General features: G+C 44.3%; 1 protein-coding gene across 4 annotated transcripts in view; it reads right to left on the bottom strand.

The window, feature by feature from the left end:
* The window catches only part of PWWP2B (PWWP domain containing 2B), a 32727-nt gene that overhangs the window by 3670 nt on the left and 1556 nt on the right, over nt 1–27501 (bottom strand). For 3 of the 4 annotated variants that reach the window (XM_081912757.1, XM_081912754.1, XM_081912756.1), the window contains exons 2-3: nt 24137–24537; nt 5484–7128 (exon numbers count right to left, since the gene is read on the bottom strand). In XM_081912757.1, the coding sequence (XP_081768883.1) occupies nt 5502–7128; nt 24137–24279 (1770 nt within the window). In that variant the 5' untranslated portion in view covers nt 24280–24537 and the 3' untranslated portion in view covers nt 5484–5501. Of the gene's footprint in view, nt 1–5483; nt 7129–24136; nt 24538–24877; nt 26367–27501 lie in introns of those variants that run through there. The other variant, XM_081912755.1, reaches the window with a different exon arrangement.

Below are 27501 nucleotides of genomic sequence, written 5' to 3'. Positions count from 1 at the left end.
CCATGCTCTTTAAGCTGCCCAGCATGCTCCAGTTCAAACTACAAGGGCACAAAAAGGAACACCTTGCTCACTCATGGGCTCCTTGAATGTTTTTAAGCAGAGGCTGGACGGCCATCTCTTATGGATGCTGCAGCTGAGATTCCTGCACGGAGGGGTTTGGACTAGATGAGGAGAGACCGGTGGCACTGTGGTATAAACCACTGAACCTCTTGGACTTGCCGATCAGAAGGTCGGCAGTTCAAATCCCCGCAATGGGGTGAGCTCCCGTTGCTCTGTCCCAGCTCCTGCCAACCTAGCAGTTCAAGAGCACGCCAGTGCAAGTAGAAAGATAGGTACCACTGTGGTAGGAAGGTAAACTGCATTTCTGTGTGCTCTGGTTTCCATCATGGTGTTACATTGTGCCAGAAGTGGTTTTGTCATGCTGGCCACATGACCCGGAAAGCTGTCTGTGGACAAACGCCGGCTCCCCCAGCCTGAAAGTGAGATGAGCGCCGCAACCCCATAGTCGCCTTTGACTGGACTTAACCGTCCAGGGGTCTTTTACCTTTACTAGATGACCCATTGTCAAGGGACATTGACAGTATCTCTCTTTAACAATTCCCATTAATTTTGTCTCTTAATGAACTTCAGCATGGGCATTTGTAACCCCCCAACTACCCACCCAATAAAGCCAACATCACTTATTTATCTCCTTCAAAGAAACCAGCTTTTTTGTCTTGACAACTTTCACTCATCTCACTTGTATAAAATTTCTCATTATCCCAAAAGCTAGACAGGAGTAGCACTGCTTTAAAAAAAAGAGAAAAGAAAAGACAACCCAAACTAAGAACATTTCTGAGAGTGCAATCCTATAATACCTACTTAGAGGTAGGCCTCACTGAGTTCAATTGGACTTGCCCCCATGTAAGCTAGTATAGGGTTCTATCCTCAGAAATATGGGAACAGGACAAAAGCTCCACCAGCACAGAGGCCGTTGTATGTTGGTGTCATATTGGCGACGCTACAGAGCACCAAAAGGGAAGGAGGGGGGAAATCATAGGGCTATAATAAAAGAAAGCTTGCACTTCTCCCAAGCATCTTATTCAATGACTGCAGATCTGTGACCAAGATTGCAAAAACCAAACTCCAAATCAGTCGACCATAAATTTTGTTTGGCCACCTGCTAAAACACTAATTGGCCTTTCTTCGTTATGCAGCCCTGCATTCTTATTAGCCGCTGCATTCTTATTAGCCTCTGACAGCTACACATTACATTTAGCGGCTGCTTAACAGCAGGGCTCCACACTACCAGAGTGCAGCTGGTCATCATAGATTATCTATTTCTAGGTCAGATAACTGCAGTTATTACCCCGACTTCCCACTAAGCATTTTCTTTCCAGTCTTATCGCGTGAAAACCAGTTTGAAAAGACTGCATCTGATCCCCCACAACAATAGCCCTCTACAGGGGGTAAAATGATAAAAAAACCAAATTACATTAGCACTTTTATTTCAGCACTATTACTGCCTGCAGTTAGAGAAAATCCCTTAGAATTAAGATATGCGGTCAGAGGCCCAGCCTTCACTAAGAAGAGAAGCCCTTCAATTTACATGAAGTGATCTCCTCTGGAACTTCCTCAATTTCCTTGCATTCATCCAGCAGAGTTGTTCATTCCCCCCTTTCAAACAGACACTTATTTTTTCCATCCAACTCTCGGTCATCTTCAGTAGCCCTGGAAACAATTTCCGAGGGAATGGTCTTTGCCCGAATTGACTGGTTTGGCTGAATGAAACAGCTGACCAGCAAAGTTTTATGGATATGCGATAACTCAAACTAGAGAACAAAAGGAGGAGATGATTTTTCTGGATGGGGTGGAGGTTAGGGGGAGGCACAGCGGATGATGAAGTTGGGGTCTTTGGTTGCATTCAATGATTGAAAGAGAGAAAGCTGCTAGAGAGGTGGTTATCTTCTTCAGACAAAGCCCAAATACCAAAGCATAACAGATTAACTGCTGTTCAGAAGCTGAAGCTCCTACAAAGTGAAACCATCCCATCTAAAGCAGGTTCCACAGCAATGCTTCCCCTTCTCCACTTCCTTCAGGAGCTGCTGTGGTTGTGGATAGATTTGATTTTCTTTTTAAATAAATAAAAAAATCAATGGTGACTTTCACCTGGAAGCTAGTGGAAGAAAGCTCACTGAGCAAAGTGGGAGTTACATCAGAGTCAACCTGCGCAGATTCAGGCTGCTTACAGGATGACTTCAGCAGGGATGTGTGAGAATGAAGCAAACAACCATGCGGATGGGACAATTGCACCCTGCCCACATACTTGCATCACCCCCACAATATTTCTCCCCATAGGGTGGGGATGAGAATCGTGTTAGAAACTGAGATATGGAAGCTAGGAGCGAAATGGCACCTTAAACCTAGGTTATGGGCACCACAACCAAGTCCCTTTTTTATAACAAGAATACAAAGCTGAAAATGAATGAACTGCAGCTAACATCCCATGTTCATTTTTCACATGGTCTAGTCCTCATCTGAAGACTGTAAAAAACACATGCACCCCCCTCTGCCTTACCCCTCCTAATATTCTTATGAGGGTCCCTTCTCTAGTCTTCAGAGAGTGGCTGGAAGTAGGGAGGCAGAAAAGGCTCCTCTTTTCCTTCCAGCAGTGGCAGTTTTAATCTGAAATCTTAGGCGCAGTATTGTGCCCAGAGCTCAGAAACTGCTCGCATTAATGAAATTCCCTGTCGCAAAACGCACCTAGAACAATGGGAGTTTCGAACTCTGGGTGGGAAGCCAGGAGGTGGGGTTAAGTACCCCTTCTCCTACCTTATATTTATTTTCCCCAACCTGGAGTTTGTCATTCTGCTGAAACGTTACAATCCCCAGTTGTTATTATTCCTACCTTGAGAAACCTGGTCTAATTCGGCTAGACACAGAAGGGGAAGGGGGAACTTTAACATGTACCTCAAATAAATTGGATTGCTTTGGGCAGAGAAATCCTTGCTGGACCACAGAGCCATATTCTTTATGCAGAGTAAGCTATGAACAAAACTAGCCGACAGGATGAACCAGCTGATATCTGCCTGTTGCCTGGCAGCTAATGCACCAAGAAGCTGCAAAAGAGGGTCTGTGTATTAGGTGGAAGGGGAAGCAAGAGAGAAGTGCAGAGACCCACATGGCTCAAGAGCAATGACTATGGCTTAGAAATCAGTTTCCAGATGCCACAAGTGGGGGGGGGGGAACCATAAATAGGCACAATCCGCAATTACTGCAGCAAAGCTCCAGCCATTTTGCATGTTAGGTTAGATAGGCTGGTGGCAGGGGAATCCTCAAGTGTACTCAGTGCTCACAGTGAATGTGCCGACCCAAACGTATAATTTAATTACCAATATCCATTTTAAGAAGTTGCTGGTTTTACCTTTGCCTTTAAATGGATTGCAACAGTCCATATAAGTGGTGTATGAATAAAATTGAAAATATTTGTACACCACTCAGATTTTTTGATTTTTTTAATCGAGCAGACTACATTTTCCCTAAATTTATTCACTAAGTTTATTTCTGAAAAAAAGTGTTTTGGAAGATATGCTGAAAGAATGCGAAAAAAGAGAGAGGCTAAGAAGCTTCTCCAACAGGATGCATAATATATAAAAATCTCTTTTTGACACAATTTTATAGAAATATTTCATAGCAGCCGTTTAATGCTGGCCATTTAGCAAACATACAATGTGAGAGAATAAGGACACATACACCATCCTTTTTTAAAAAAACAGGTAATGTAGACTTGCAGAGCCTAATGACTGAAGTGAGAAATGATGAAAACAACAATATAGCATTCCCTGTAGCCCCTTGGTTAAGTATGTTTGGGGCCAGAATATAAAATAGGTTAAGAAAAAAAGGCATGAAAACCAAGCCCAAATTCTGCATTAATAATAAACCAAGCCCAAATTCTGCATTAATAATAATGTACACCCTGATAGGAATTTAGTTTGCAGAGATCTGCTTAGGTGGTTTGGAACAATTTATTCTGAACTCACAACCTGAATTCTGGCAACAATGGACAGCTGCTGAAGAGAAATAACAAGCCATGGCAGCAGGATGAATACAAAGGTAGAGAGCAGCAAGAGACCCACTGGGGGGGGGGGAAATAAGGGCATAGAAGTCCCTTCCAAAATGGCAGCTTGGTTTCCCAGAATCTGTTTTCATTACCAGGGTCAAGCCCTGTAGCATGTGAAGAAACGATGAAGAGGAATGCACTGAGCATGTGCCAACTCCCTGTCATTCTCCATGGAACTGACACCACTGGCTCTCACGTTTTAAGGCTTTATAAACAGGGTTTCCAGGATAGCTGGTCTTATTTCTAAGCAGGCCTGGTCTCCAACACCTCGTGTGAGAAATCAAGCACCGTGCAGGTCCTGCCAGCACATTCCAAATGTTGCATCTTTTAAACAAAGTTGGAGCTAACAGACAGCAGATTACACCCAAGATCGCCCGCATTTCTCAAACTGCAAGAAACAGAGACAATGTCATGCAATACTGATGGCCTATGAACATCCGGTATTCAGGTTTTCCCTACCTGGATTTCAAAAAAGGAGGGAAGTAACAAGCTCTGACAAGCTAAAGGATTAGCAATCCTTACTACAGCAAAGAATATAACAGAGGGCAGGAATGAGACAGGCAGGCAAGTGTTACATGGAGGCATGAGCTGGGTGGGGGAGCACAATTAGTGTGCCCCCCCCCAAGTGTGTGAGCAAAATTTCATCAAGTTTTGAGGAAAAAGGTACCCAACAAAAAAATAGTTTACTGATAATGGTGATGATGCCACAGAAATACAGGGTATCTAGATGGTACTTTCCATAACTTCATTCCCAGTTGTCACTGTTTAAAAAAGACCCCAAACAAAACACTCCAGGCCACACAGAGGAATTCCCTAAATTATATCTTCTATCATACACATCTCATCAATGCAAAGCAATTTGTAGGGAGTGCTTTTGTGTGTTCAGGTTCTGCTTGCAGGCTTCCTGTCAGCATCTCATTGGCCAGTGTGAAAACAAGGCACTGCACTACAGAGGCCTCTGGCTGATCCAGGAAGTTTTTCTCAAGTTCTTATTTGTCATGAGGAACAACAAGACCCATACAAGACCAATTTACAGTTGTCTTTCAATAAGGGTATTTGGCAAGCTCTCTAATAAATGCTGACTTAATCCCCCCTGCCACTGAAAAAGCTCCAAACTTTCTAATTTCAAAAGATGGAAAAGATACTCTGGGGTGACTTGGTAGTGACCAGGACTAAGGCCTTAATATACCCAAACTTTTATATCACAGTGCAAGATACCCCAAAAATGCACACTTTTAATAGTGTACTATGCAGCCCCTTTGATTAATTCCCACTGAAGCGGTCCGTCCCTCTCACTTTTAAAAACTCTGAAAAACAAACTCCAATCACACAGGTGCTTAAATCAGCTTGTGTAATGCACGTGCCGTCTCCCAAATGCACTTACCTGCAACTGAAGCCAAAATTATGTTTCAAACTGCGTTAAGAGGTCTCTTATTTCTGGGGTCAGGTGTTCCACTGCCTTGGCAGCTTCTGTTATAGCTTTCCGATACATCCCTTTCTTCTTACGATTAAATCGCAGTTTGAAATATTCAGAGAAAGGGGAGAGTTTTGAGAGAGACAAGAAAGATGTCGTTGGAGAACCAAACCATGAAACCTTTGCTTCTTGCCAGGAAGGGTCTCCATTCTCCTTCTGGCTGACGTTTATGTCAAGCACACGGGCCGGCCACCAGGGGAAGCCATGGATTTTGCCCCAAACGATATCCCCAACCGAAATAGTCCTTCCATCTTCAGTGATACACTTTGCGACACTTTGCGTGTGCAGTCTTACTGTTAATGGGGGCACAATCTTTCGCTCATCTTTCGAGGACGAAGAGACGGACGCATCGTCGCCAGGTAAAAAGTCACACATGTCTGGCGATGTTACTTCCGAGCTAGAAGATTTGGATTCATCTAGGCTGTCATTGCTACACACTGATAAGCTAGAAGAATCCGCTTTCCTCTTACGGTAATTCATAAGGAACGCCAAGTTATCGTGTCCATCTTTACCTTGGGGAAACCTTTTGAAGTCGTCGTCTTCACAGGAGCTCCCTGAAGACATCTCGGCTAAACTTCTATCTGCAGACTCATCGGTATATACAGAAGCAGCACGAGACTCTCTGTGACTGGGAAGGACATTCATCTGGTCGATAAGTTCCGCTTTGTAAATTGAAACGTTGTCCCCTTCGTTGATCCGATGGGGTTTCAGCCTGATCTTGGGAGGCGGAACATCTGCACTGGAATGCACAGGCCTGGTTAACTTTAACTTTGGAATGGAAGCAAGCTGATTGCCTGCAGACTTATCCACAAAACATTTGGTTTCCCGATCCTCTTCCGAGTCTCTGGTCTCCTCTTGGTCCTCCCCTCTGCTCTGAGGACAAAACAGCTTCCCTGAGCCATGAACCCGGGAGGGGATTTTCACCACCTCCCCTTTACCTTGTGGGGTGCTGTAAGATATTTTTATAACCGGAGTCCGGTGCATCAACTCCCTGGGGAACTTGTCCTCCTCCCGTTTTTCTCTTTTGCCCCTTTTCTCTCCGTAGTCGGACTCACTGTGCCTCTTTTGCTCTTTGTCCTCAATGCTCAGCTTCCTCCTGGTTTTTGTGTTCTGCCTGGCCTTGTTCCCCTCCTCTGGGCTCAGGGTGTTCTTGCACTTCTCACAGAGCACTCGCCTAGGTCTCAGCCTAATGGTGCTCATGATGAGCCGGCCAGGGTCTCTGTTGCGGGACAAGCGTCGCTTTGTCCTTTTTATAGTCCTTGGAGGGGGCTGAGGCACCCACTGATTATATGAGCGCCTTAGCCATAACGGAGGGGGGAAGGGGGCTCCCTCAAAATAGGGAGGGTAAGGAAGAACATTGCCTGACGGTGGTGGAGGCAAGAGGGGGGGAACTTGTTCCTCGCCGTTGACTTTGGTAGGCTTTTCGTCCAAAGGCCGCTGCCCAGTCTCCAGCTGTATGGGCTGCCTGTCTTCAGACGTCCCGTTAGTGCAAGTTTTATCTAGAGGCTCATCTGTCTTTGGTAACGAAGCTGGTGGAACACAAAACAACCCAGACCTAGAGCAACGTGGGTAGGGAACAAAATAAAAGGTGGGGGAGGGGGGGAGAGAGAAACACAAGATCAGAATCAATTTAACCATCCCTAAAAATTACAAAGAGAACAGTTTGGAAATATTTCTACACAGCAGAATTTGAAAGCATCCTTCTTATCTCACAACTCTGAAAAATATCACCTACCGCTTTAGAAAGGTAGTTTTGCTCTTTGTATGGAGTGCCCAAGCAAAGCTATGTGCTAAAGATTCCTCTTGTGTGGCCAGTGTTAGAAACTCAGGTATATAAGCTAGGGGCCAAATGGTTCCTAGGTTATAGTTGCCTAGTTACCATTTTGGAGCCCGGCAGCTCTAAAGTCTTATTTTTCAAATGATGGACCAACTGTGACATCTGGCTAGTTCAGATGACAAGCTTGAGCTAGGTTAAGAGCTTTGAGAACTTAAAGAAAAGTCACTTTATCCAAGGACAGTCTACATATATGTTAGCCAGTTCCTACCTCTTTTTTCTTAATGGTGACACGGACCATACATAACATTAAGAATATTCTTCACAACTGTGAGCAGGGCGGTGGGGTGGGGTAAGTGAAGACAAGCTATAATAGTTAACTATCATATTTTTCACTGATCCTGCTCAGCCTGAACAGAAAAAGCATTTTGGTTCCTGAAATTCACTCTTGATTGTGCAGATAAAATATAACTGATAGAATTCTACAGGATGGGGTATTAGCGTGTGAAAACAGTCAAGATCCAATTATCCCCAGGAATGCACCTCCAGATGGTGGAAATGTCAGGGAACATCCTAGCACCTAGGCATCTTCACTTGGTTGCAAGTGGACAATAGTTAGGTGCAAAATGCGCCTGGCTAATTTTGAACACCATGTGTCGCACACTAAAAAGTTCCAATGAAAAGCAAGCACAACGCAGGAAGGGTGAATTGCGCATAGCCATCAAGTTCTCAAGATAGACACTTATGCTGTGGGCCTTCCCCCCCCCCAAAAAAAACACCCTTAGCGTTGCTTGGGAACTCTCAAGGAAAAGCGGTCCTCTTCACACAGCAGTCATTATGGTGCCAGGTGACAAAGCTACTACTTGTTAGAATTCCTGCTCCATGATTGCAGACATGGGATTGTTGTTTATCACATAACGGTATATGTTTTGACTTCACAGAGTGGGAAGTGACGGAGACAGGACGTTTGTGTTACTGTGTTCCGTGAAGTGGGACTATCGTCCTTTGTTCTTTTTCTCTTTGCTGTCTGATGCTAGAGAGAGAGGGAGCCATGTTGCAGTGCTCCGTGTGTGTTTATATGTAAATAAAGTAGATTAGCCAAAATGCTGAGTTGCTGAGGTCTGTCACGCAAGGTGCGCAAACTCTGCGGATCCCTAAGTGTGCCGGTGTCTGTTGGCATCGGTCGCTGTGATGTTCGGGCTGAAGAAAGCTTTTGAAGCTCCCGAACGATCGACCAGGAGGGAGAGAACATGCCAGTTGGGCATGTGTCTCTGCCAGGGACCTACTCAAGTGTAGCGACAAACTGCATATGAAGAATTCCAACCTGTGGTGAAGCATGCTCACACATACAAAACAATGTGGAGAAAGAAGCAAGAGTGAAGAGTGAAGATTGTTGGGGTTACATATATAGGTACAAAAAAACAGACCCATTAAGACAAAGGCTTATAAACTGAAGACAGCAAGGACTGTGACATCTTATTTATTGGGGCATTCATTTGATGATGGGCTTCTGCACCAGACTCAAGACTCATTACTCATTATGCAAGCAATTAACCAGTTGTTCTTCTAGGTGCCCCAGCATTTCTGAGTAACTGGTTCCCAAGGAACATACTGGCTCTTTTCCTGTTACTCAGCTCCCATGAGGAATCCTGAAGTTTGTAAATTATATTGCACCTGAAAGAAATGAACTAGCTGTTCTCAGGCCACGTAAGGGTGGAGCAGAAAGTTTTCTAGTGAACTCTCTGGCTCAAAAGGCGACAGGTAGATTGGGATGTTAGAGGAGGATTGGGGAGAAGACACGGAAATTGAACCTCTTTTCTATGGCCTGTTTGTTGTTGCTGCTGCTAGGACCACAGACCTGGTGTGATTTGCTGCCCTCACCAGTCTTGAGGGCAGTAAGCTCTGACTTCTGAAGCCAAATCAGAGCAAAGGCATTATATAGGCCAACCTCATTGGCTATGTGGCACCATCACAAAGTCAAATCTGAGTGACGGCGGTGTTCTCTTCACATTATTTCAGCATCATGGGAGCAGCAAGGGAGTCATAAGTACCATCCTAAGAGGAATGGGTGTTCTCTCTTTGCAATTTATGAATACAAAGGGGAAGAAGTAAGGGCAACAGTCATTTCAGTTCATGCTCTACATTCCGGATACCCAGCCTTTTAAAATGCAGTTCCTGTTTATATCATATCATTAATGAGTAAACTGAGGACGGACAAACATGGGTCCATTTCATTAGAATGAAAAACATACCTTTGTCTATTTGATGTCGCTCACCTACCCCACATTTAGACTAGATTAGCCCACAGGAAATAAACCCAGACTGTTGAAAATAAGGCTTATAAAATAAACCTTTTTTTGGTATAATCTTCTTTCAAGTAAAGCCCTTAATAGCAAGCAAGAGCTTGAAGCAACCGAGACTGCTGAATATTTGTTTAGAAGCAGGCTTTTGATGAAGGTCAGAAAAATGCTTAGAGACGAAAAATTTACCGTATTTTAAAGCAGCCGGTCAGTTATCTCATCCGCTTGAGGAGAAGGCAGGTTTTAAAGGCATCAAGGAGGATTAGGGTAAAAGTGTTTAATGTTCAGTAGGTTGGTGGGAACTGTTGCCTGCAACTTGGATCTGAAGACCAAGTAAACTCCTCTTTCACCTCTCCTCTGTCCCCCTTAAACCCACCCAAAGCCTCTCTGAATGGTCAAGAGTCCTTCCTGAACAGCACAGTGCCATGGTAGGGAGCAGGGGGCTTTGGGGTATGTGTGTCAAATTGCCCATAAGGAAACTCTTGTCATCCCCAAAGCTGAAATGGCATGGATGTTAACAGCCACTACAATGATAAGTTAAAGGAGTTAAAGAAACAATATACTGAAAGTTAGGATTTTCAACAGCCTGGTGCAAACCCATATACAGTCGTACCTTGGAAGTCAAACGCCTTGCAAGTCAAACATCTTGGCTCCCAAACACTGCAAATCTAGAAGTGAGTGTTCCGGTTTGCAAACGTTCTTTGGAACCCAAACGTCTGATGCAGCTTACGCGGCTTCCAATTGGCTGCAGGAGCTTCCTATGGCCAGTCGGAAGCCGTGCCTTGGTTTCCGAACGTTTTGGAAGTCAAACAGACTTCCAGAACAGATTCGACTTCTGAGGTACCACTGTACTCTATAATCTGTGCATGGCATGGATCTGAATATAACTTCTACTTTTGCCCTGAAGTTAAAAAATGAAACAAATATATATATATAATTATTCTGCCCATTAACCACCAAATTATTAATATACATAGGCCTACAAATGAGATTTAAGCAGCCAGAATGTGTGGCATTTCCAATTGCGCTAAACCCATTCATTTTCTCATTTGGCAACTCGTCTTGCTCTAAAAGTTCCCTCTTTGAAGGCCTTTCCTGTTCATGTTAAATGTCAAAGGTTTAGGTGCAAAGGTAGGAGGGCAGGTGGGATATTGTAAATATGGCCAAAGTACAATGTTCTTTAGTTGGGGATGTGGCCTAAATGTAACCAACTGACTAATTTTCTTTTAGAGATAGTGCGTCACCATCTAACCTTTTACTCAGAAGCTCCTCAACCAAACACCATGTACCATCTTCCTTCATGTTCCACCTTTGTCTCAAGTTGCTTCCAAAATGACCGCCACTCTGGTTGTAATAAGTTAAAGGAATCATTGACTTACTGCAATTTCTTCAGCCACCCAATAACTAACAATCTCTGAGCCATGCACAGTGCAACAGAAGGACAAAATACAAAAACACTATTCTAAAAAAACAGCACAGAACAAAGAGAAAACTAAACTCATGCTTTCATAATGCAACTGCAGTTCAGTTGTATATACCAAGTTCTCAGTGCTCTGCATAGTGGAAGAGGGCAGGATCATGTCAACCACGCAATCTACCTCTATTCCAGAGAGTAAACAGAGCTTAGACAGTAAATCCACAAGGATATTCAGGAATCCCATCAGAAGCCATTAGCCTCCAAGGGCAGATCACCTTCACAGGTCCTTTGTCCTTGCAGAGGGGAGAGGCCATCATGTGCCTAAATTTATACAGGAAATTATCTGACCGGGATCCAAAATGCTCAAGTCAGGAGGTGGCCTGTTTGAAATTAATTTCACTACACTATGTCTGGTGGAACTGCCCAAGGGTTCAAACCTACTGGCAGCAGCTCTCTTAGAGCCAAAGCCAACAAACACAGAGAGACAAGCCCCCAACTCCCAAACAGTGCAAAACATTGTTCAATTTAATACAAAGCAATCTCAAAACAAATAGGGAGGTGAAGAGAATTAGGATCGTAATGGCTGTCCCTGCTCCTGGCTTCAGTTCATTCTCCCAATTGTCTACACATGCATGCATGTGTACAGCACTTGTACAGGCATGGCTCTCTCCGAATGACCTAGAACCCTAAGAAATTGCAGATTACTGATCACATGGAAATCTGTACATGTTGCAGATGCTTAGGCTATGTACACATAATCAAATGAATTCGTGGAACAAGGTTGAGATGGCATTTCCTGATCCAATCCTTTATTGTTCTTTTAATTCACTCAGCCACTCCTCCCGAATTCCAGTTTAACTGGAAAAGCTCTAAGCTTAAATCCCAGAATTAAAGAGCATGCTGTTTTCACTTGCTTCTACTTAATTGATCAGTCAATTAATTGGGGGGGGCTTAATCCACGAAAAAGGTACATGGTTGCACGTAATCTTGAAGGGAAGCATTTTTATTTCTCACTCACAAAGGAGGGACTCAAAGATTTATTCTTTTCCTTACACTTACACACCACCTTTCCCCCAGAATTTCAGGGAAGCATACATTGTTCTCCACCCATTTTATCCCCATGTCAACTCTGTGAAGTAGGTCAGTATGAGCAGTGATGAACTAGCCAAGATCATCCAGGTTGCTAGACAACATAATAAGGATTTGAACCCAGGTCTGCCCAGTCCTAGCCAGACACTCAGCATGTGTACATCATTAAAAAAAAAAGCATTCCTCTTGTTTCAGAAATCATGTTTCTACTCATTTTTGATGAATCTATATTTCAGAGAGCTATCGAAATGTCTTTGGTCCAGTTGCAGGCCTAAATCAAGTATTTACCATTCTCATTTATATTTCTACAATCAATCCATATACAGTGGTACCTCGGGTTACATACGCTTCAGGTTACAGACTCCACAAACCCAGAAATAGTACCTCAGGTTAAGAACTTTGCTTCAGGATGAGAACAGAAATTGCGTGGCGGAGGCACGGCAGCAGCAGGAGGCCCCATTAGCTAAAGTGGTGTTTCAGGTTAAGAACAGTTTCAGGTTAAGAACAGACCTCCAGAACGAATTAAGTACTTAACCCGAGGTACCACTGTATACAGAAAGTATATATATGTTACAGCAAAGAACTCCCGAGCTGTTGCAATAGCAGCAGGACACCAGAAAAGAGGCCAGCACGACATTTGGCTGACTGAAGTCTAGTGCAGGGGAGACTGAAGTAATATTGGCAGCCAGCTTTTGAAGACTCAGCTCTCTTGCGTGGGAGACTGCACCAACCACTTTGTACTCAGGTCTGCAATTTAGGGGTCAAATCCAGGCAGCAATAGCACTCCAGAGTGCCGTTTCTGTGCCTGGGGAAAAGATTTGCATGCAACATGGGTCACAGGTCTCCATAAAAGTGCCACCTGGAAATTAGTCTACTAAGATACATTGTATGGCCTCAAGTGCAAGGTCATTTAAAAAAAACCAAAAACCCACAAAAAACCCTAATGCTGGCACTTGGGTTCTTTTTGAATCAATGATACCTAGCTTCCACAAACTCCCCAGGGATGCAAAGCTGCTTTTGCAAAATTTCTAGTCAACCTTGATGGGCACAAAGAAAAGTACGCAAGCAACGCAGAATCGTCTTTTTGAAAGTTATCAAGCCATATTTGCCATCTAAAACTGCAGTCTAGTGCCTTGGCTATTTCAGATAATCTTTTACTTCTGATTAGCAGGGTGCCATTCAATTCACGAGCTCAAATGCTTACAGAGATGCAAGCAAGCAGCTCCATTCATTTCAATGGAAGGGCAGGATCTGTGCATCTGTTCCTTGGTATTTATAAGCTGCTTCCATCCACTGAATGAAAAGGTTTTCCAGATAGGATCATATTAGTGCCCTTGGACAAGGAACAAGTAGACCAACTTCGCCCAAAAGGTTCACTGAACCTATGGAATAATTCTACTTCATAAAGATCTTAACTTTCATCTTCCAAAATATTTTTTTAAAAAATTATCACTTTTCGAATCTTCACTGCAGCACAAAGCACAACCTGAAACATAACTTCAGTCTCTTCTTTCCCATATATTTAGCATGTTCCTTGTCAAATCTTTCACTGGTCCCTTATTGAGGGGGAAAATATTTCCTTTGCAAAGCTTTCATTTGTCAAAATAAAAACTGAAGCCAGAATTGAGCAAATCTGATTTCTACAGTAGAGAATGTGTGTTTTCTTGGTTCAGAATCGCATTTATTATTCCCCCCCCCCCAGTGTCGCCATCTCTGGCTTTGCATTTGGGACAGCAAGTAAATATTCAGAGACAGCAATTGTACTCCTTACAGCACTGGTCTACTTCTGAAAGTGTCAGTGGTATAAAAGAGAACAATACCCTCAATTGTTCCTCAGTATGCCCTGGGAGGGGGAGAGAAGAATACTTCAGCCGGAACTATTTTAATCCCAAGAGGATATTATTGCCCCGATCTTAACAGAGATTTTTGAATTAAAGTGCTTTGCAGAGAGGCTTTCACTGCTGCCTTCAAGAAAGTTGTCATTAACACACGTAACCAAAACGATATCTCCTTGCTGTTGAGAAGGCATCTCCTAAAAACTTCTGGGTAAACATAGAGCTGCCATCTCCAAAGCCAAGCCTCCTTTCCCATCAAATATAAAGATGTTCAACATCTACGATTCCTTCTCTATGCTCAGAGGAGCCAGTTACCAGAATGGGCATGCTATATTAAAGCCAGGACAGGCCACACACATCCGTAAAATCTTATTTGTGTGTGACTGAGTACTGACTGCCCAAACCCCAAGCACTCAAGCTTTACAAAGACCAATTCGCACAATCCAAATTGGAAGTAGGATGAGACAGTCTTCCAGAGCGCCTGATGTCCTCCAGCTGTTTTACGCCACAGTTACCATCAGCCCCTAGCAGCGTGAACAGAGGTCAGGGATCATGGGAGTTGCAGGTCAACAACATGGGGAGAGCCTGGGTTATATGGGGTAAAGGGATAGGGCACTCACCTCACACACATTCCCAGCATGGAGACAAACACACTCAATCAGTGGCAGCTAGACTGGTGACTGGGAGTGGCCGCTGAGACAATATAACACCAGTCCTGAAAGACCTACATTGGCTCCCAGTATGTTTTCGAGCACAATTCAAAGTGTTGGTGCTGACCTTTAAAGCCCTAAACAATCTCGGCCCAGTATACCTGAAGGAGCGTCTCCACATCCATCGTTCAGCCCAGACACTGAGGTCCAGCCCCGAGGGCATTCTGGCGGTTCCCTCCCTGTGAGGTTACAGGGAACCAGGCAGAGGGCCTTTTTGGTAGTGGCGCCTGCCCTGTAGAACGCCCTCCCCTCAGATGTCAAGGAAATAAACAACTATCTGACTTTTAGAAGACATCTGAAGGCAACCCTGTTTAGGGAAGTTTTTCATGTTCGATGTTATATCGTGTATCTATTATTCTGTTGGGAGCTGCCCAGAGTGGCTGGGAAAACCCAGCCAGATGGGTGTGGTATAAATTATAAATTTTTATTATAATAATTATAATCAGAACCTCCTACTTCAAAAAAGAAATTAATAAGTAGCATGCTCACTGGCTTGATATTTCACTTCATTAGACAGATTGTTCTAATGAACCTTTCGGCAGGGAAGTATTTTATTTTATTTTAAAGGAAAATTAAGACCAAAATATCTGAAGGGCAATCACATGGAAGATGGAGCAAGCTTGCTTTCTGCTGCTCTGGTGACTAAAATTACAAAAAAGAGATTCTGAATAAACATGAGGAAGAACTTTCCAGAAGACATCTGAAGGCAGCCCTGTTTAGGGAAGTTTAAAATGTTTGATATTTTATTGCTTTTTTATTCTGTTGGGAGCCACCCAGAGTGGCTGGGGAAACCCAGTCAGATGGGCGGGGTATAAATAATAAATTTATCATCATCATCATCATCATTTCTGATGTTAAGAGGTGTTTCAACAGCAGAGTGGACTCCCTCGCAAGGCGGTGGGCTTTCCTTCACTGGAGGTTTTTAAACAGATGTTGGGTGGGCATCTATCAGGGATTCTTTATCTAGGATTCCTGCATTGTAAGGGGTTGGTCATTGGGGTCCCTTTCCAACTCCACAATTCTATTAGAAGAACACAAATCAAGAAGGAGAACACCAGGGCGTTCAGATACATTATACAAAATACTGGATGCTACGGATAGAGGCCAATTTCCATCAAAGCCACAACCATGCGTTATCAGTTGTGCCTTGGTATATATGCGCAAAACGCATGCAGTTTAGTTTATGCAAAATTCATGAAGGTGTGCCCATTCTATGCAGCCAAGAAATACCTTAGTCAGCTGAGGCCCAGCATCAAAACAACATTTTCCATTAGGCCCTTAGAGCTGAACAAATACGCCCTGGTATTTAACATGCCTCCAGATGCCTGATCCTAATGCGGAGGCAGAGCTGTGCTGGGCTGAGCATCAGAATCCCAGGACAAGCCATGCTCAGTCCTCTTCCACTGACAGTGGAATCAGTGTCTGGAGTAAGTCAGAGAGCATCATCTGTGACGGTGGCTGGGCAAGTGTGGGTGGGTAGATGTGTTTAAGGAGCAGAATAAGGGTGGGAGAATGTAGGTTAAAAATAGACATGTAAAATGAGACATTTAGCTCATTGCAATTTTAAGTTTCCACTCGAACCTAGCTTTTTTGTTATAAAAACAAACAAACATGAAAAGCGGTTTGCCATCACAACGAGGACACTATTTTTCCAATTCTGTATCGTGTTTACCTAGAAGATAGCGATATTGGGAAACAAAGCCAATTAATTTACACACAAGAAAGAGAGAAACCGTATAAATAATTTACATGGTATCTGAAGAAGTGTGCATGCACGCGAAAGCTTATACCAAGAACAAACTTAGTGTCTAAGGTGCTACTGGACAATGTTTGTAATTTTTAAAATACATATAAATAATGTAACCTCTGAAGACACGATTAGATAAAAAGTGAAACTTAGTTGCCTTTTATCAGGCAAACGCCACAAAATGAGCGTCAACCTGGGAGACAACGATACAAAAAGATCTGTGGTGAAACATTCATTTCAGTGCGAATGTGACCCCAAGTTACTCCACAGCGCTCCTCAAGGCTGGAACCTACAAAATTTGCCACACTGGCACTATGAATTTGAGATACTTTTCCAGCTCTGTTTCAGAGTCCTTTATTTAGCACATTTTACAGAGCCTTGAATTAACATCCTCAATTTTTCTCATCAGAGTATACACGCCATATATTGAAGTCTAGGGGCACAGAGTATATAGGGTTTCCAGTTATGTGTTATCCTATACATTTTCAGGGGAGAGTTGTCTGGTGGAAGAAGAGGCCTTAGCCTTTACATCAACTGCCGATTCTCCCTCGCAAAGGCGGTTTTAATTTGTTCAGTCCTTAAGTTGGACTATGTAACAGGTGGTAAATTGGGGGGGGGGCGCGACAAGCACCACCAAACACAGATGTATCTCACAAAAGAACTGGTGAGCAAAGTTAAGTATCTTTCTCATAAATTCTCCTCTACAAATGCCCCCCCCCAATATCTGAGAGACCGCAGAGACTTTATCTTGTGATGGAGTCAATATTATTCTTCCAAACGTTCGCTGCCAAGGGGTGGCATAGGGCAAAGGCAAATCCCTGCAGAGCTAAATAGCTACAGGAAAGACTTGAACAAGGGCACATCTGAACTCCTACCTGCCAGATGACTAAGCCTGTTAAATAACTAAGCCCAGACTTTCCAAAGGGCACTTCCCTCTGCTCCATGAATGACTAACACAAGCATGGGCACTGCTAAGCATGGCAATTCAATAAGCAGCTGTTAACTACCTCTTTAAAATAGCAGGCTTTCACTTTCCTAACACCTGCTCCCTTCTTCTTGGCCTGGCCTCCATTTTGCATTTTGTTCGGTGAACTTAATGTCAAAATAAAGATGTTCCAGAGACCAAGCTGGCTTGGAACAAGACACCCTTTAACTGGGAAAGAATTCCATGCTCAGATTCATTCTCCTCATTGTAGCAAGTGCTCCAGACTGGTCCCTGGAAATTCAAAACAGTTGGGCCTTGGCTCTTCTCTCTTTCTTTCTCCCAACCATCCATTCTTAGGACTAACAGAGATGGATGAAACCTTGCATGCCCTTAATACTGATCTTCTCCCAACACAGTTCTTCAATGATGGAAGTATCTGCTGAAACAGCACAGAAGGCTACATATTGGAAATACCCAGTTGCCTTTCTAGGCCAATATGCTCACACCCTGGAGATCACCAAAGCGAGCAGAACATGTTGGGTTTGGGGCACATCAGTCCCTGTGTTAATATGCACACTTGCAATGCTTGCATTACAGAGATGTTATACTGGGTTTATGTTAAAAAGAGCTAGATTTTGGCATTTAAGAGAAGAGCAGCTTGCCAGAGGAACCAGTTACTCAGAGGGCTGGTGAGTTCTCCCCATCACTCAAGGCCTTCAAGCAGAGGCTGAACGGACAGAGGGGCTGGATCCTGAATTTCTTGCACTGAACATGGGGAGCTGGAGCAGGAGGCCTCCAACTCTAGGAGGGAGCCTTCTAACAACTGGTAGATTCATATGCACAGCATCTATACTTGTGTGCCGTATAAACCTATTTACCACATTTGCATCCTTAAATACAGCCTGGAAGGAGCAATGAGATTTATTTCATCTTTGCAACAACTTCATTGGAGCAGAGGTGAGTGAGTTAGGAAGATGTACCTTCATCAGCTTTTAAACAGCTCCATTCAACTCTTGAGTACCTGCTCCCAAGAATCCCTTTCAACTGGCAGAAGTTTTCTCCTACTATAGTATGTTATCCATGTCTCATCTGTCCTGTTGCTGCCCTCCTCCCCATTCTCACTTGGTTCTCTGCAACCAAAGTTGCTACATTTCACAAAACACTGATAGTGCCCCAATAAAGCTACAGTCTTATGCAAACTGACTTGGGCAGTACGTCCTACAGAACCCAGTAATACTTCCTTACAAGAAAAGGCACACAGGATCAGTCTGCAAGTTTATTCACAATACTTACTTGCTGAGATGCAAAATGAAGTAAACAAACTGGATAGATGGATAGATCGATCGATCAATAGATAGATACAGTCGTACCTTGGTGGTTGAACGCCTTGGTACTCATCCATTTTGGTTCTTGAACGCCGCAAACCCGGAAGTGAGGGTTCCGGTTTGCGAACGTTCTTTGGAAGCCTTGGTTTCCGAATGTTTTGGAAGTCGAATGGACTTCCGGAACGAATTCTGTTCAACTTCCCAGGTACCACTGTAGATGGCAGGAGGGATGGGGAGGCAGAAGTATTTACAATCTGTGGTTTCATAGAGATGGAGAGCAACAAAAAATTGTAACTTAGTAGTTGGTCAAAAAATTGCAAAACCTTTTTTTTAAAAAAAAATAAATAAACAAACAATTGGGAACCAGAAAAAAGCCCTCCCTGTTATCATATTATTCCTGCCCAAAGCAAATACTTGTCAAAACAAGGCTAAAGAAAGGGACCTACTTTTATCCAAAATTTAACCCCATAGGCAGAATATTTACTGTTGCAGGTGGGTGAAGGGCAAGCAGCTGGGTGTACTGTAAAACGGGCTCAACATGCCTCTTTGTGGACAACCAATGTTCAAGCGACTGCAAATCCATTCAACAGCTTGCCAAGGGATGCGTCCCCAGCTTTCTGTTGAGCAGGACAGAGAGCAGCACACAGATATCCTCCACAGAGATTCCATTTGCTGTTCTGCTTGGAGAATATAAGAAACGCCAGGAGTCTCATCCACACAGGAGAAACCTCTCCTTTCTTACCTTCCTCAGCAGCACAAATGAGAGACACCCCCCCCCCTTGTTCTCTCTATGTGCCAAGAGAGGGACGGGGGGGGGGGCGGGGACCTCAGAACAATAACAAAGTGGTAAGCCAACCCCGTCATTTGTGGATACTTAGCTGCAATATAAACACAGTTTCATTTCTTTAAAAAAATCACTGTAAAACATACAGGCATTCAGATACTGAATCTAACAATGTAGGAAAACAGCAAAAGGACATGCAGATTTGTCTGCCACAATAAATCAGGAAGTCAAATGGTTGAGCTGGAAGTCCAGCTGCTTTCTGAGGTCCACTCCCCTCCCCCTTTCGATTTCAACCTCTTGATAAGTGCAAATTAGAAACTCCAGCGCACATCAGTCATTTGAAAAGAGAAGCCGCTCTTCTCTTTCCCAACCCTCATGATGCAGCATTCAGGTTATAACTTCTCTGTGCAGAGACGAGGGCTTCCTTCCCTCTCCCAGATCTGTTCTTTATAGTCATATTTGTGCATCATTCCTTGGGCTTTTGATTCTTCTAGTATCTTGTTACATCTTTTACACAGCTTTGGCTATTCTTACCGTTTCCAATCGCATTGATTTCCACATGCAGTTCTTTTCCTTCGTCTCCCACCTATCCTTTTTGCTCTCTAACCTAGCAAGATACTGCAGCTTTTACTTATTTTTGGGTTCTTTCCCTTCCTCAGCCATTCCGCAACCCTATGCACATTTACTTGGGAATAATGCCTACTGAACTCCATGGGGCTTACTTCTGAACGGACATGGGTAGGAGGACTGCACTGTCAATATCTTACGTTCTTCTCCAGGATGCCCCTTCAAAGAAATCTTTCAGGTAACAACTTTAAAGCTCTTGGTTTGACCAGGGAGTGTATGAAAAGGGCAATTATGTTAAACCGGTCAAATAAATCAACCTGCAACAGATGGCAAGGCAATTCTGGAAGCATTTTAGATAGCTGGAAAGAAGTATATCAAAGTGAATATGAAGTATCTTAGTCCTATTGAAAAGAAAGAGTAGAAAGAGGTTAAACAAACCAGGAGGAGGAGAAGGAAGAGGGTGGGGGATGGGGCCAGGAACTGTGCTCCAAATGGATAGGCACCAAGCTTTTGAACTGCCTGGGAGGTTTGGAAAAGAAAACAATAGATAAGCTATTTAAGCCTTGCATTAAAAAGCAACCCAAAAGGGCTGCTTTACATTGCCTTTACCCAGGAAAGTCTGCTAGGGGAAAACTCTCATCCAGCCAAGGCAAGAAAATTACAGAGACCCCTCGATCCTGCCCTGTTATTTGGGAGAAAACATTTATTTATATCGAATAAGCTCAAGTGAGCAAGCAGATGCAACACGGAGGAGTTAAAAAGACTGAAAAGATTATAACAAAGGCACCTGGCTTGAGAAGTGTGGCAAGTCAGACAGTAGTACACTGCACCAGGTACATACACCGATAGCCAGGCTTTGATTTATTTCCATTTCATATACATATAAGTATATGAAGCCCATAAAATATGGGTTGAATGTAGCCTTTAGCACAAGAGTAGGGAATGTTGGGATGTGGGTGGCGCTGTGGGTTAAACCACAGAGCCTAGGGCTTGCCAATTGGAAGGTCGGTGGTTTGAATCCCCGCGACAGGGTGAGCTCCTGTTGCTTGGTCCCTGCTCCTGCCCACCTAACAGTTAGTTCAAAAGCAAGCAGTGCAAGTAGATAAATAGGTACTGCTCTGGCAGGAAGGTAAATGGCGTTTCCATGCACTGCTCTGGTTTGCCAGAAGCGGCTTAGTCATGCTGGCCACATGACCAGGAAGCTGTACGCCGGCTCCCTTGGCCAATAAAGCGAGATGAGCGCCGAAACCCCAGAGTTGTCCATGACTGGCCCTAACAGTCAGGGGTCTCTTTACCTTTTTAGGGAATGTTATTCAATCTGAGGGCCAAATTCTGTGCAGGAGGGGCACATGCCACTGGTGTGTAGGGCCAAAGGCAGGGCATGAACATGAATACAGTGGTACCTCTAGTTATGAACTTAATTAGTTCCGGAGGTCGTTTCTTAACTTGAAACTGTTCTTAACTAGAGGTGTGCTTTCACTAATGGGGCCTCTTGCTGCCGCTGCGCCACCTGCACACGATTTCCGTTCCCATCCTGGGGCAAAGTTCTCATCTTGAGGTAACTCTTCCAGGTTAGCGGAGTTTGTAACTTGAAGCGTTTATAACCTGGCGTTTGTAACTCGAGGTACTACTATATTAGCTTTGTACATTAAGCTGGTTTCTACAAACACTCGAACATCCGTCTCTGTCCTCCACCCAGCCAAGCAAGTAGCATGATCACAGCACAAGGACACATCCCAGCTGGGCAAGAACACTCATGGAGGGTGCAAAGCAGAGTGAGTTAAGGGGTGTGGCCTGGGAAAAGTCCCATGAGCCAGAAGAAGGGCTGGAGGGCAACCAAGAGCCCACAGGCCCCAGGTACAGGGGATGCAATGCTATCAAACTATTCAGCCTTAATTCTGCACCAAGTTCAACAGCAAGCTTAAACTGAGTGGGTTACAGTAGTGTGCTTTGTGCTTAATTTTTTTTTAAAAAAAAGGGAGGTGGTGTAGCTTGAAATAATGCAACAGCCAGGAGAGAAAAAGAGTGAATCTCAGAAACCAACATTCAAGGGGCTGGAACTGCCTATATAGAGGAGGAGGCAGAATGGCAGAGAAGCAACACAATGTACAAACACGAAAACTGCTCATTTGGTTGTCTGGTGGAAACTCAAGGGGCTTTGGTGAGAGAGCCCCTGCCTTCCAATGTGTTCCAACAGGGATTGCACGCAAAAAAAAAATCCCAGTGCACTGTGGCCCATGTTAATTTGCTTCAGAGTCTCAGGTGCCAGGAAGAAATCAATACAGCTGCAGCAATGGCTGGACACATAATGCAAGCATTTCTGTGGCTAGTTTGACAATATCAGAAGCAGTAACTTAGCTACCTGGACAACGAGAAAGGTGGGGGAGGGGGGAGAAGAGCCACAGAAACCCACCATTAGACTGAATATAGTGTCTACCGATGAAGCAAATTTTACATTGTTTGGTCACGGAGTGCATGTTTACATGCTGAAAATAATGAAAAATATTCACTGCGGGGGTGGGGTGGAATGCCCATGAAGCCGTATGTTAAAATCACATGCCATTTCTATTAATGGCTGCTGGCATATCTAATTATGAGATAGCGCCTGCAGGATAATTGTCAAAGGCTAATGGCTGCACACTGCCTGAGGGTGGGGGAACAGCGAAGCTGTCACCAAGATCAAGTCCTTATTACAGAAAATGGATTTGGGGCCTCCAGAAGTGGCAGGTGTTTATTTACAATTTCTCATCAGAAAACGGAATGGCCCATATTTGAGGAGTGCCTTGTGATCACTGCTGTAGAGACTCTCGATTTGCAGTTTGGGGTAGTGGGTGTATTCCAAAGAAGTTTTGGCTATTTTAGGACAAAAGAATGTGTGCACAAGGGAGAGAGAATCAGTGCCATTTCAGGTTATTTAGAAAGGAGTGTTTCAATAACATGGTTAAGCTCAATTTTCTATCATCGGTTGCTTTTCCAGCTTTGGTTTGGTCAAGACAAGGCTCCTTTATTAGAGGACCTTATATGTGCACTTTAACAAACCATTAGGAGCTTTATTTATTATGCACATGAAATTCTTTCATTTTGATAATCCTGCAAAGCAGGCAATTTTATACATACTACATGTGGATAACATTATTCTCTACTACAAACACAAAGCACCAACCTTTGTTCATTTGCAGGGATTTCACCAAACATAATAAACCCTAGATTGGGAAGTGGGGGGAGGGGAGGGCTTTGCTGCTCCCCTTTATATTATGTACCTATGAGGTTTCCTTCCCACACACACACACTCTCCAATGTCGGTACTTTTGCTAAATTCAGAAAGAAAGAAAAATGACAAGCTGAGGCTGTTTCAACTCAAGATAAAGGCTTTCTGAAGTGTGCAATATTTTTGAACAAAGAAGTCTGTAATTATGGCAACATGTGACATCATGAGGTTATCATGTTGCTGCACCAGCAGCCACCCATAGGCAGCACAAAGTGGGGCTTTATCGGGGGGGGGGGGAAGGAGGAAAAAACTTTTAGCAAAGTTGCAACATTTGGAGGCAACCCCCCCTCCCTCCAACATAGGAAACACAGAAGTTTGCTGGTTTGAAAGGTGAAAGCAATGCTTCTCCTCTACATGATGCACATTTTCAAAAAGAACATGCACCCACAGAAATTATAGTTCACTGCAGAAACCTTCTCAGAGGACCCGAAGGCCTTTGGCACCAATCTGAAAACTGGCTTTCAGAGAGGAGAAAATATTTCTTCCACGAGGAATTTCGAACAGAAAATGAAACCAGAACCTGCTGCTCAGAAGGGGCAAGAAAAGCCAGCCTCTCCACCCCACCCCACCCCCTCTCTGCACTTTCCTCCCCTCCCCCACTGCAACGTGCCATGCAACTTTAACTCTTTAATCAGATTATGGCCTAATCCCTCCTCCTGCCCAGCTGCTCTGCCCTCGCCCTGCAGCAGGCCCCGGCGGGGAAGGCAAAGTTCTCCGTTGCAATCCCCGCTCCCCTCCCCCGCGTTTTTTGGAAGTTTTGCGCGTGCAGTGGCGGTGGCGAGGGGGGAGGAAATGGAAGAATAAAGCAATTCGCGTGCCTACTTTTTAGTGCAATCCAGGAGGATCCCCGTGAAGCGCCTCTCCCCGCAGCTCAAGGTGACCACCAGGGTGTCGTTGACCATTTGCTCCACCAGCACGGGTAGCCAGGAGCCGACCTGCAGCTCCTTCGCGTCGGCCTCCTCCATGCTTTTGCGGAGGAACTCGGCGGCGGCGGCGGCGGCAGCCTCGGGTTGCAACTGGAGTGCGGCTGCGGGATCCCAGGCGGCCTTGCTCGGGCCAGCTCCCCTCCCCCCCAACCCCGCCGGCCTCTGAAGCTGCTGCTGGCGCTGCTACAGTGGCCGCTGCGATGACCTCATGGCTCCAGGCTCCCCCTCAGCAGGGAGGATTAGTAGGTGCGCTGACGTCACAATGCTTCCCTCCCGGGAACGTTCCACGACGGAATCCTGAAACAATTGGCTACATTAAGGTGCTGATTATAGAACAAGGGGGTGCTTTTGTGTCCCGCCCCCTCTGCCTCCCCACCCCACTTCAAACGGGGTGACCCCTTGAAAGGAGGGCTGCCCTCTGCCCCCACACTTGTGCTCAGAAGCACCACGCGCAAGACCGGTAACGTGGAGGGTCAAGTGACCGTCCAGAGCTAAAACAGCTCCCGTCTCTATACTGCAACGTTTTCAAACGAGCGAGCAGGAAAAGCAGATTAACCTCCATGCATTCCCCACCCCCACCCCAACAGATAACAGTGGCTGAAAACATTAGATTTCCTCCCCCAAGCTAGATATTTACCTGGAGTGGGTGATACTACAACACACGCCTCTCTGTGTCCAGTAGGTTTCTGATCAAGCTCACAGTTAAAGTGAATTGTTTCTTATTTCCCTTTAGATACCTGAGTTAAGCAAAGGCAACCTTTTTTTGGTTTGCAGACCAGACAAAGGTTCTTGCTACTTCAACACCTGGGGGCCGTGTGTTCGAGTTGCCTTTAAAGTTGATAAATACATAACACCACTTTCGCCCTTTCAAAGCTGGGAAGTAGCCAGGCATGCTCAGAAATGAGTCACATTGAGTTCAGTGGGGCCGAATCCTAACCCTGTCCACTCAGAGGTATGTCCTATTGAATTGCAAGGGGCTGATTCCCAGGTAAGTGAGGTGTCGAGAATACAGCCCTTACCATTTACTCCAGGTGAAACTGTACATTTCAGTGGTGCTTTGGGCAAAATGTCCTGGGACAAAGGACTTGTGTAACCAAATCCCCAAACTTTCCGCCTACATGGACAGAAACATTTCCCACTAGCACAATTCAAAGTCCTCGGATTTGTTGGCTTAAAACAGATGGTAGAAAAAGCTGTGAGTTTGCATTTGGTGGGCAGGCCAGCCTCTGAGCTCCTTTCCCCCCCTTTTTATAGAGTTTGAGGGTGGACGGAGTGTGATGACAAGAGGTCATCTTCTCCAAGTTACATGGGAAATTTCCAATGCCAGCTGCAATGCAAGATATTTCATATGAAGTATGAGCTGTTCCCAAAAGGCACAAAGTCATCCCAAAACAGGATGCATGACTTTAGCTCAACCCGCCTGCGTTTGGAAATACAGATTTATGACCAGCTTTCTTCTTTGCGACACAGATTCCACATAGCTCTGTCTTATTAGCAGTGTACATTTACTCAGAAGTAAGGTGCTGCTTGCTTTCAGCCAAGCATCCTTAACCCTATATGTACTCACCTGTGAATAAACACAACTGAATACAGTGGGGTTGACTTCTGAGTAAACATGCACAGGGTTACAATTACAATAATTTTTTTTTCCAGTGGTGCAATCCTATGCATGCTTACTCAGAAGCAAGTCTCAGGGTGCTTAGCAGACTTACTCCTTCTTTGGTGTTAAGGACAGCAGCCCCAAACCAGGTTACAGTCCACACACTACTTTGTCTAGGCTCAACAGATGGCACTCTGAATGGGCAGTGTAGCTACAAAATCCTAACTTGCAAGGTTGCTACATGCAGCCAGTATTATGCATATTCACTCAAAAGTAAGCCCCACTAATAGGATTTACTCCCTAGTAGTAAGTGTGCATACAATCATAGGCTTTGAATTGCTAATTTAAAAGGGAGGGTAATTTAGCATTCTAATGCATCTGTGAATCTGCCTGGCACCCTGATCCACATAGGTAAGTACCGGTAAGCAACACAAATTTATGTGGGCAGGGAGGGGGATTAGACTTCCAAGAATAACATGTTAATCAAGACCAGGGAACTTATGTGTCCACCCGCCTCCCATCATTTTGTCAAATAAAATGCTTTTAAAAAACATGCTCCGTAAGAAAACCAGGATCATGATTCAGCAGCAGTCTTGCTTTTGGTCACAATCAGTGGAACAAAAATAGAATGGGCAAAAGACCAGGCCGCTCTCAGGGCCTGCTTTGGCAAAAACAACAAGGAAGTTAAAAAAGAAAAGGAAAAAAAGGAAGGTTGATAAGTAAACACAGCGATTTGAACAAAAAGGGTTAAAGCTACTACAGTACTGGGTGTCTGTACTGTACTTGTGGGATTGGGGGAAGGGTTGGGGAAGAGATCCAAAGATTTCTTGGAATTGAAGGCCTCTGCCTGGTGTTGTGTAGAATTGCTTTCTGAGGCCTGTACCCAAAGGGAAACAAAAAGAGGGCAACTGCCTTAGAGAGGGGGGCAAGGCCACCAGCTCCTCCTGCTCCTGCCACTCTTGCAATGGATCTTTTTAGACAGAAATCTCCAATGCTGTCAAAAAAAAATCTGTTTACTAGCACAACCTTTAACACAGTTTATCACATGAATAACACACCTAGATGGGCTGCAAGCTGTATTGAAAAGCAGCCATTCTACCCCAACATATAGTGTTCTATCCTTTGGAAACGAAGGGGGGGGGGTGTTTAAGCCCATTCAAAGGAAGTAATTAGGAAAGCAATGAGGCCAAGACAACAACAACAACAACAGCCTTTAAAGCAAATTTCACTTCCTTGGCAGTGCAATCCTCTACATGCCTACTCAGAAGTAAGCCCTATTGAGCTCAGTGGGACATACTCTCAGGATTAAGTGGGTTGCAACTCTTAAGCATGCGTCCCGTCCCCCCCTTCAAAGTACAAAGTGTTTGGCATATTTGGAGACAGAGTAAAGAGAATGTATGGCAAAGACCACCATTTTGATAAAATAAAAATGGGTGGATTTCTTAGTCAACCCTCCTAATTTATTTATTTTTTTAAATTGTATTTGAGTTGCATAATTTTGCTTTTGGCTCCAGGTATTCAAGCGTACTGAAAACAAATGTGATTTAGAAATACAGTGTGGTGGTTATTTGAAACATTCGCTAGAGGCTTCTCCTCCACCCCACCCCCTCCCCCAAAGCCCTCTTGTCCAGAAACTGTTTCTGAAGCAGGGCCAGGCAAAT

This window comes from Podarcis melisellensis (assembly GCF_964234715.1).
Source record: "Podarcis melisellensis genome assembly, chromosome: 5".
In the NCBI taxonomy this organism is placed as follows: Eukaryota; Metazoa; Chordata; class Lepidosauria; order Squamata; family Lacertidae; genus Podarcis; species Podarcis melisellensis.
The sequence above is the reverse complement of the archived record's forward strand: the minus strand, read 5'-3'. Positions and strand labels throughout refer to the sequence as shown.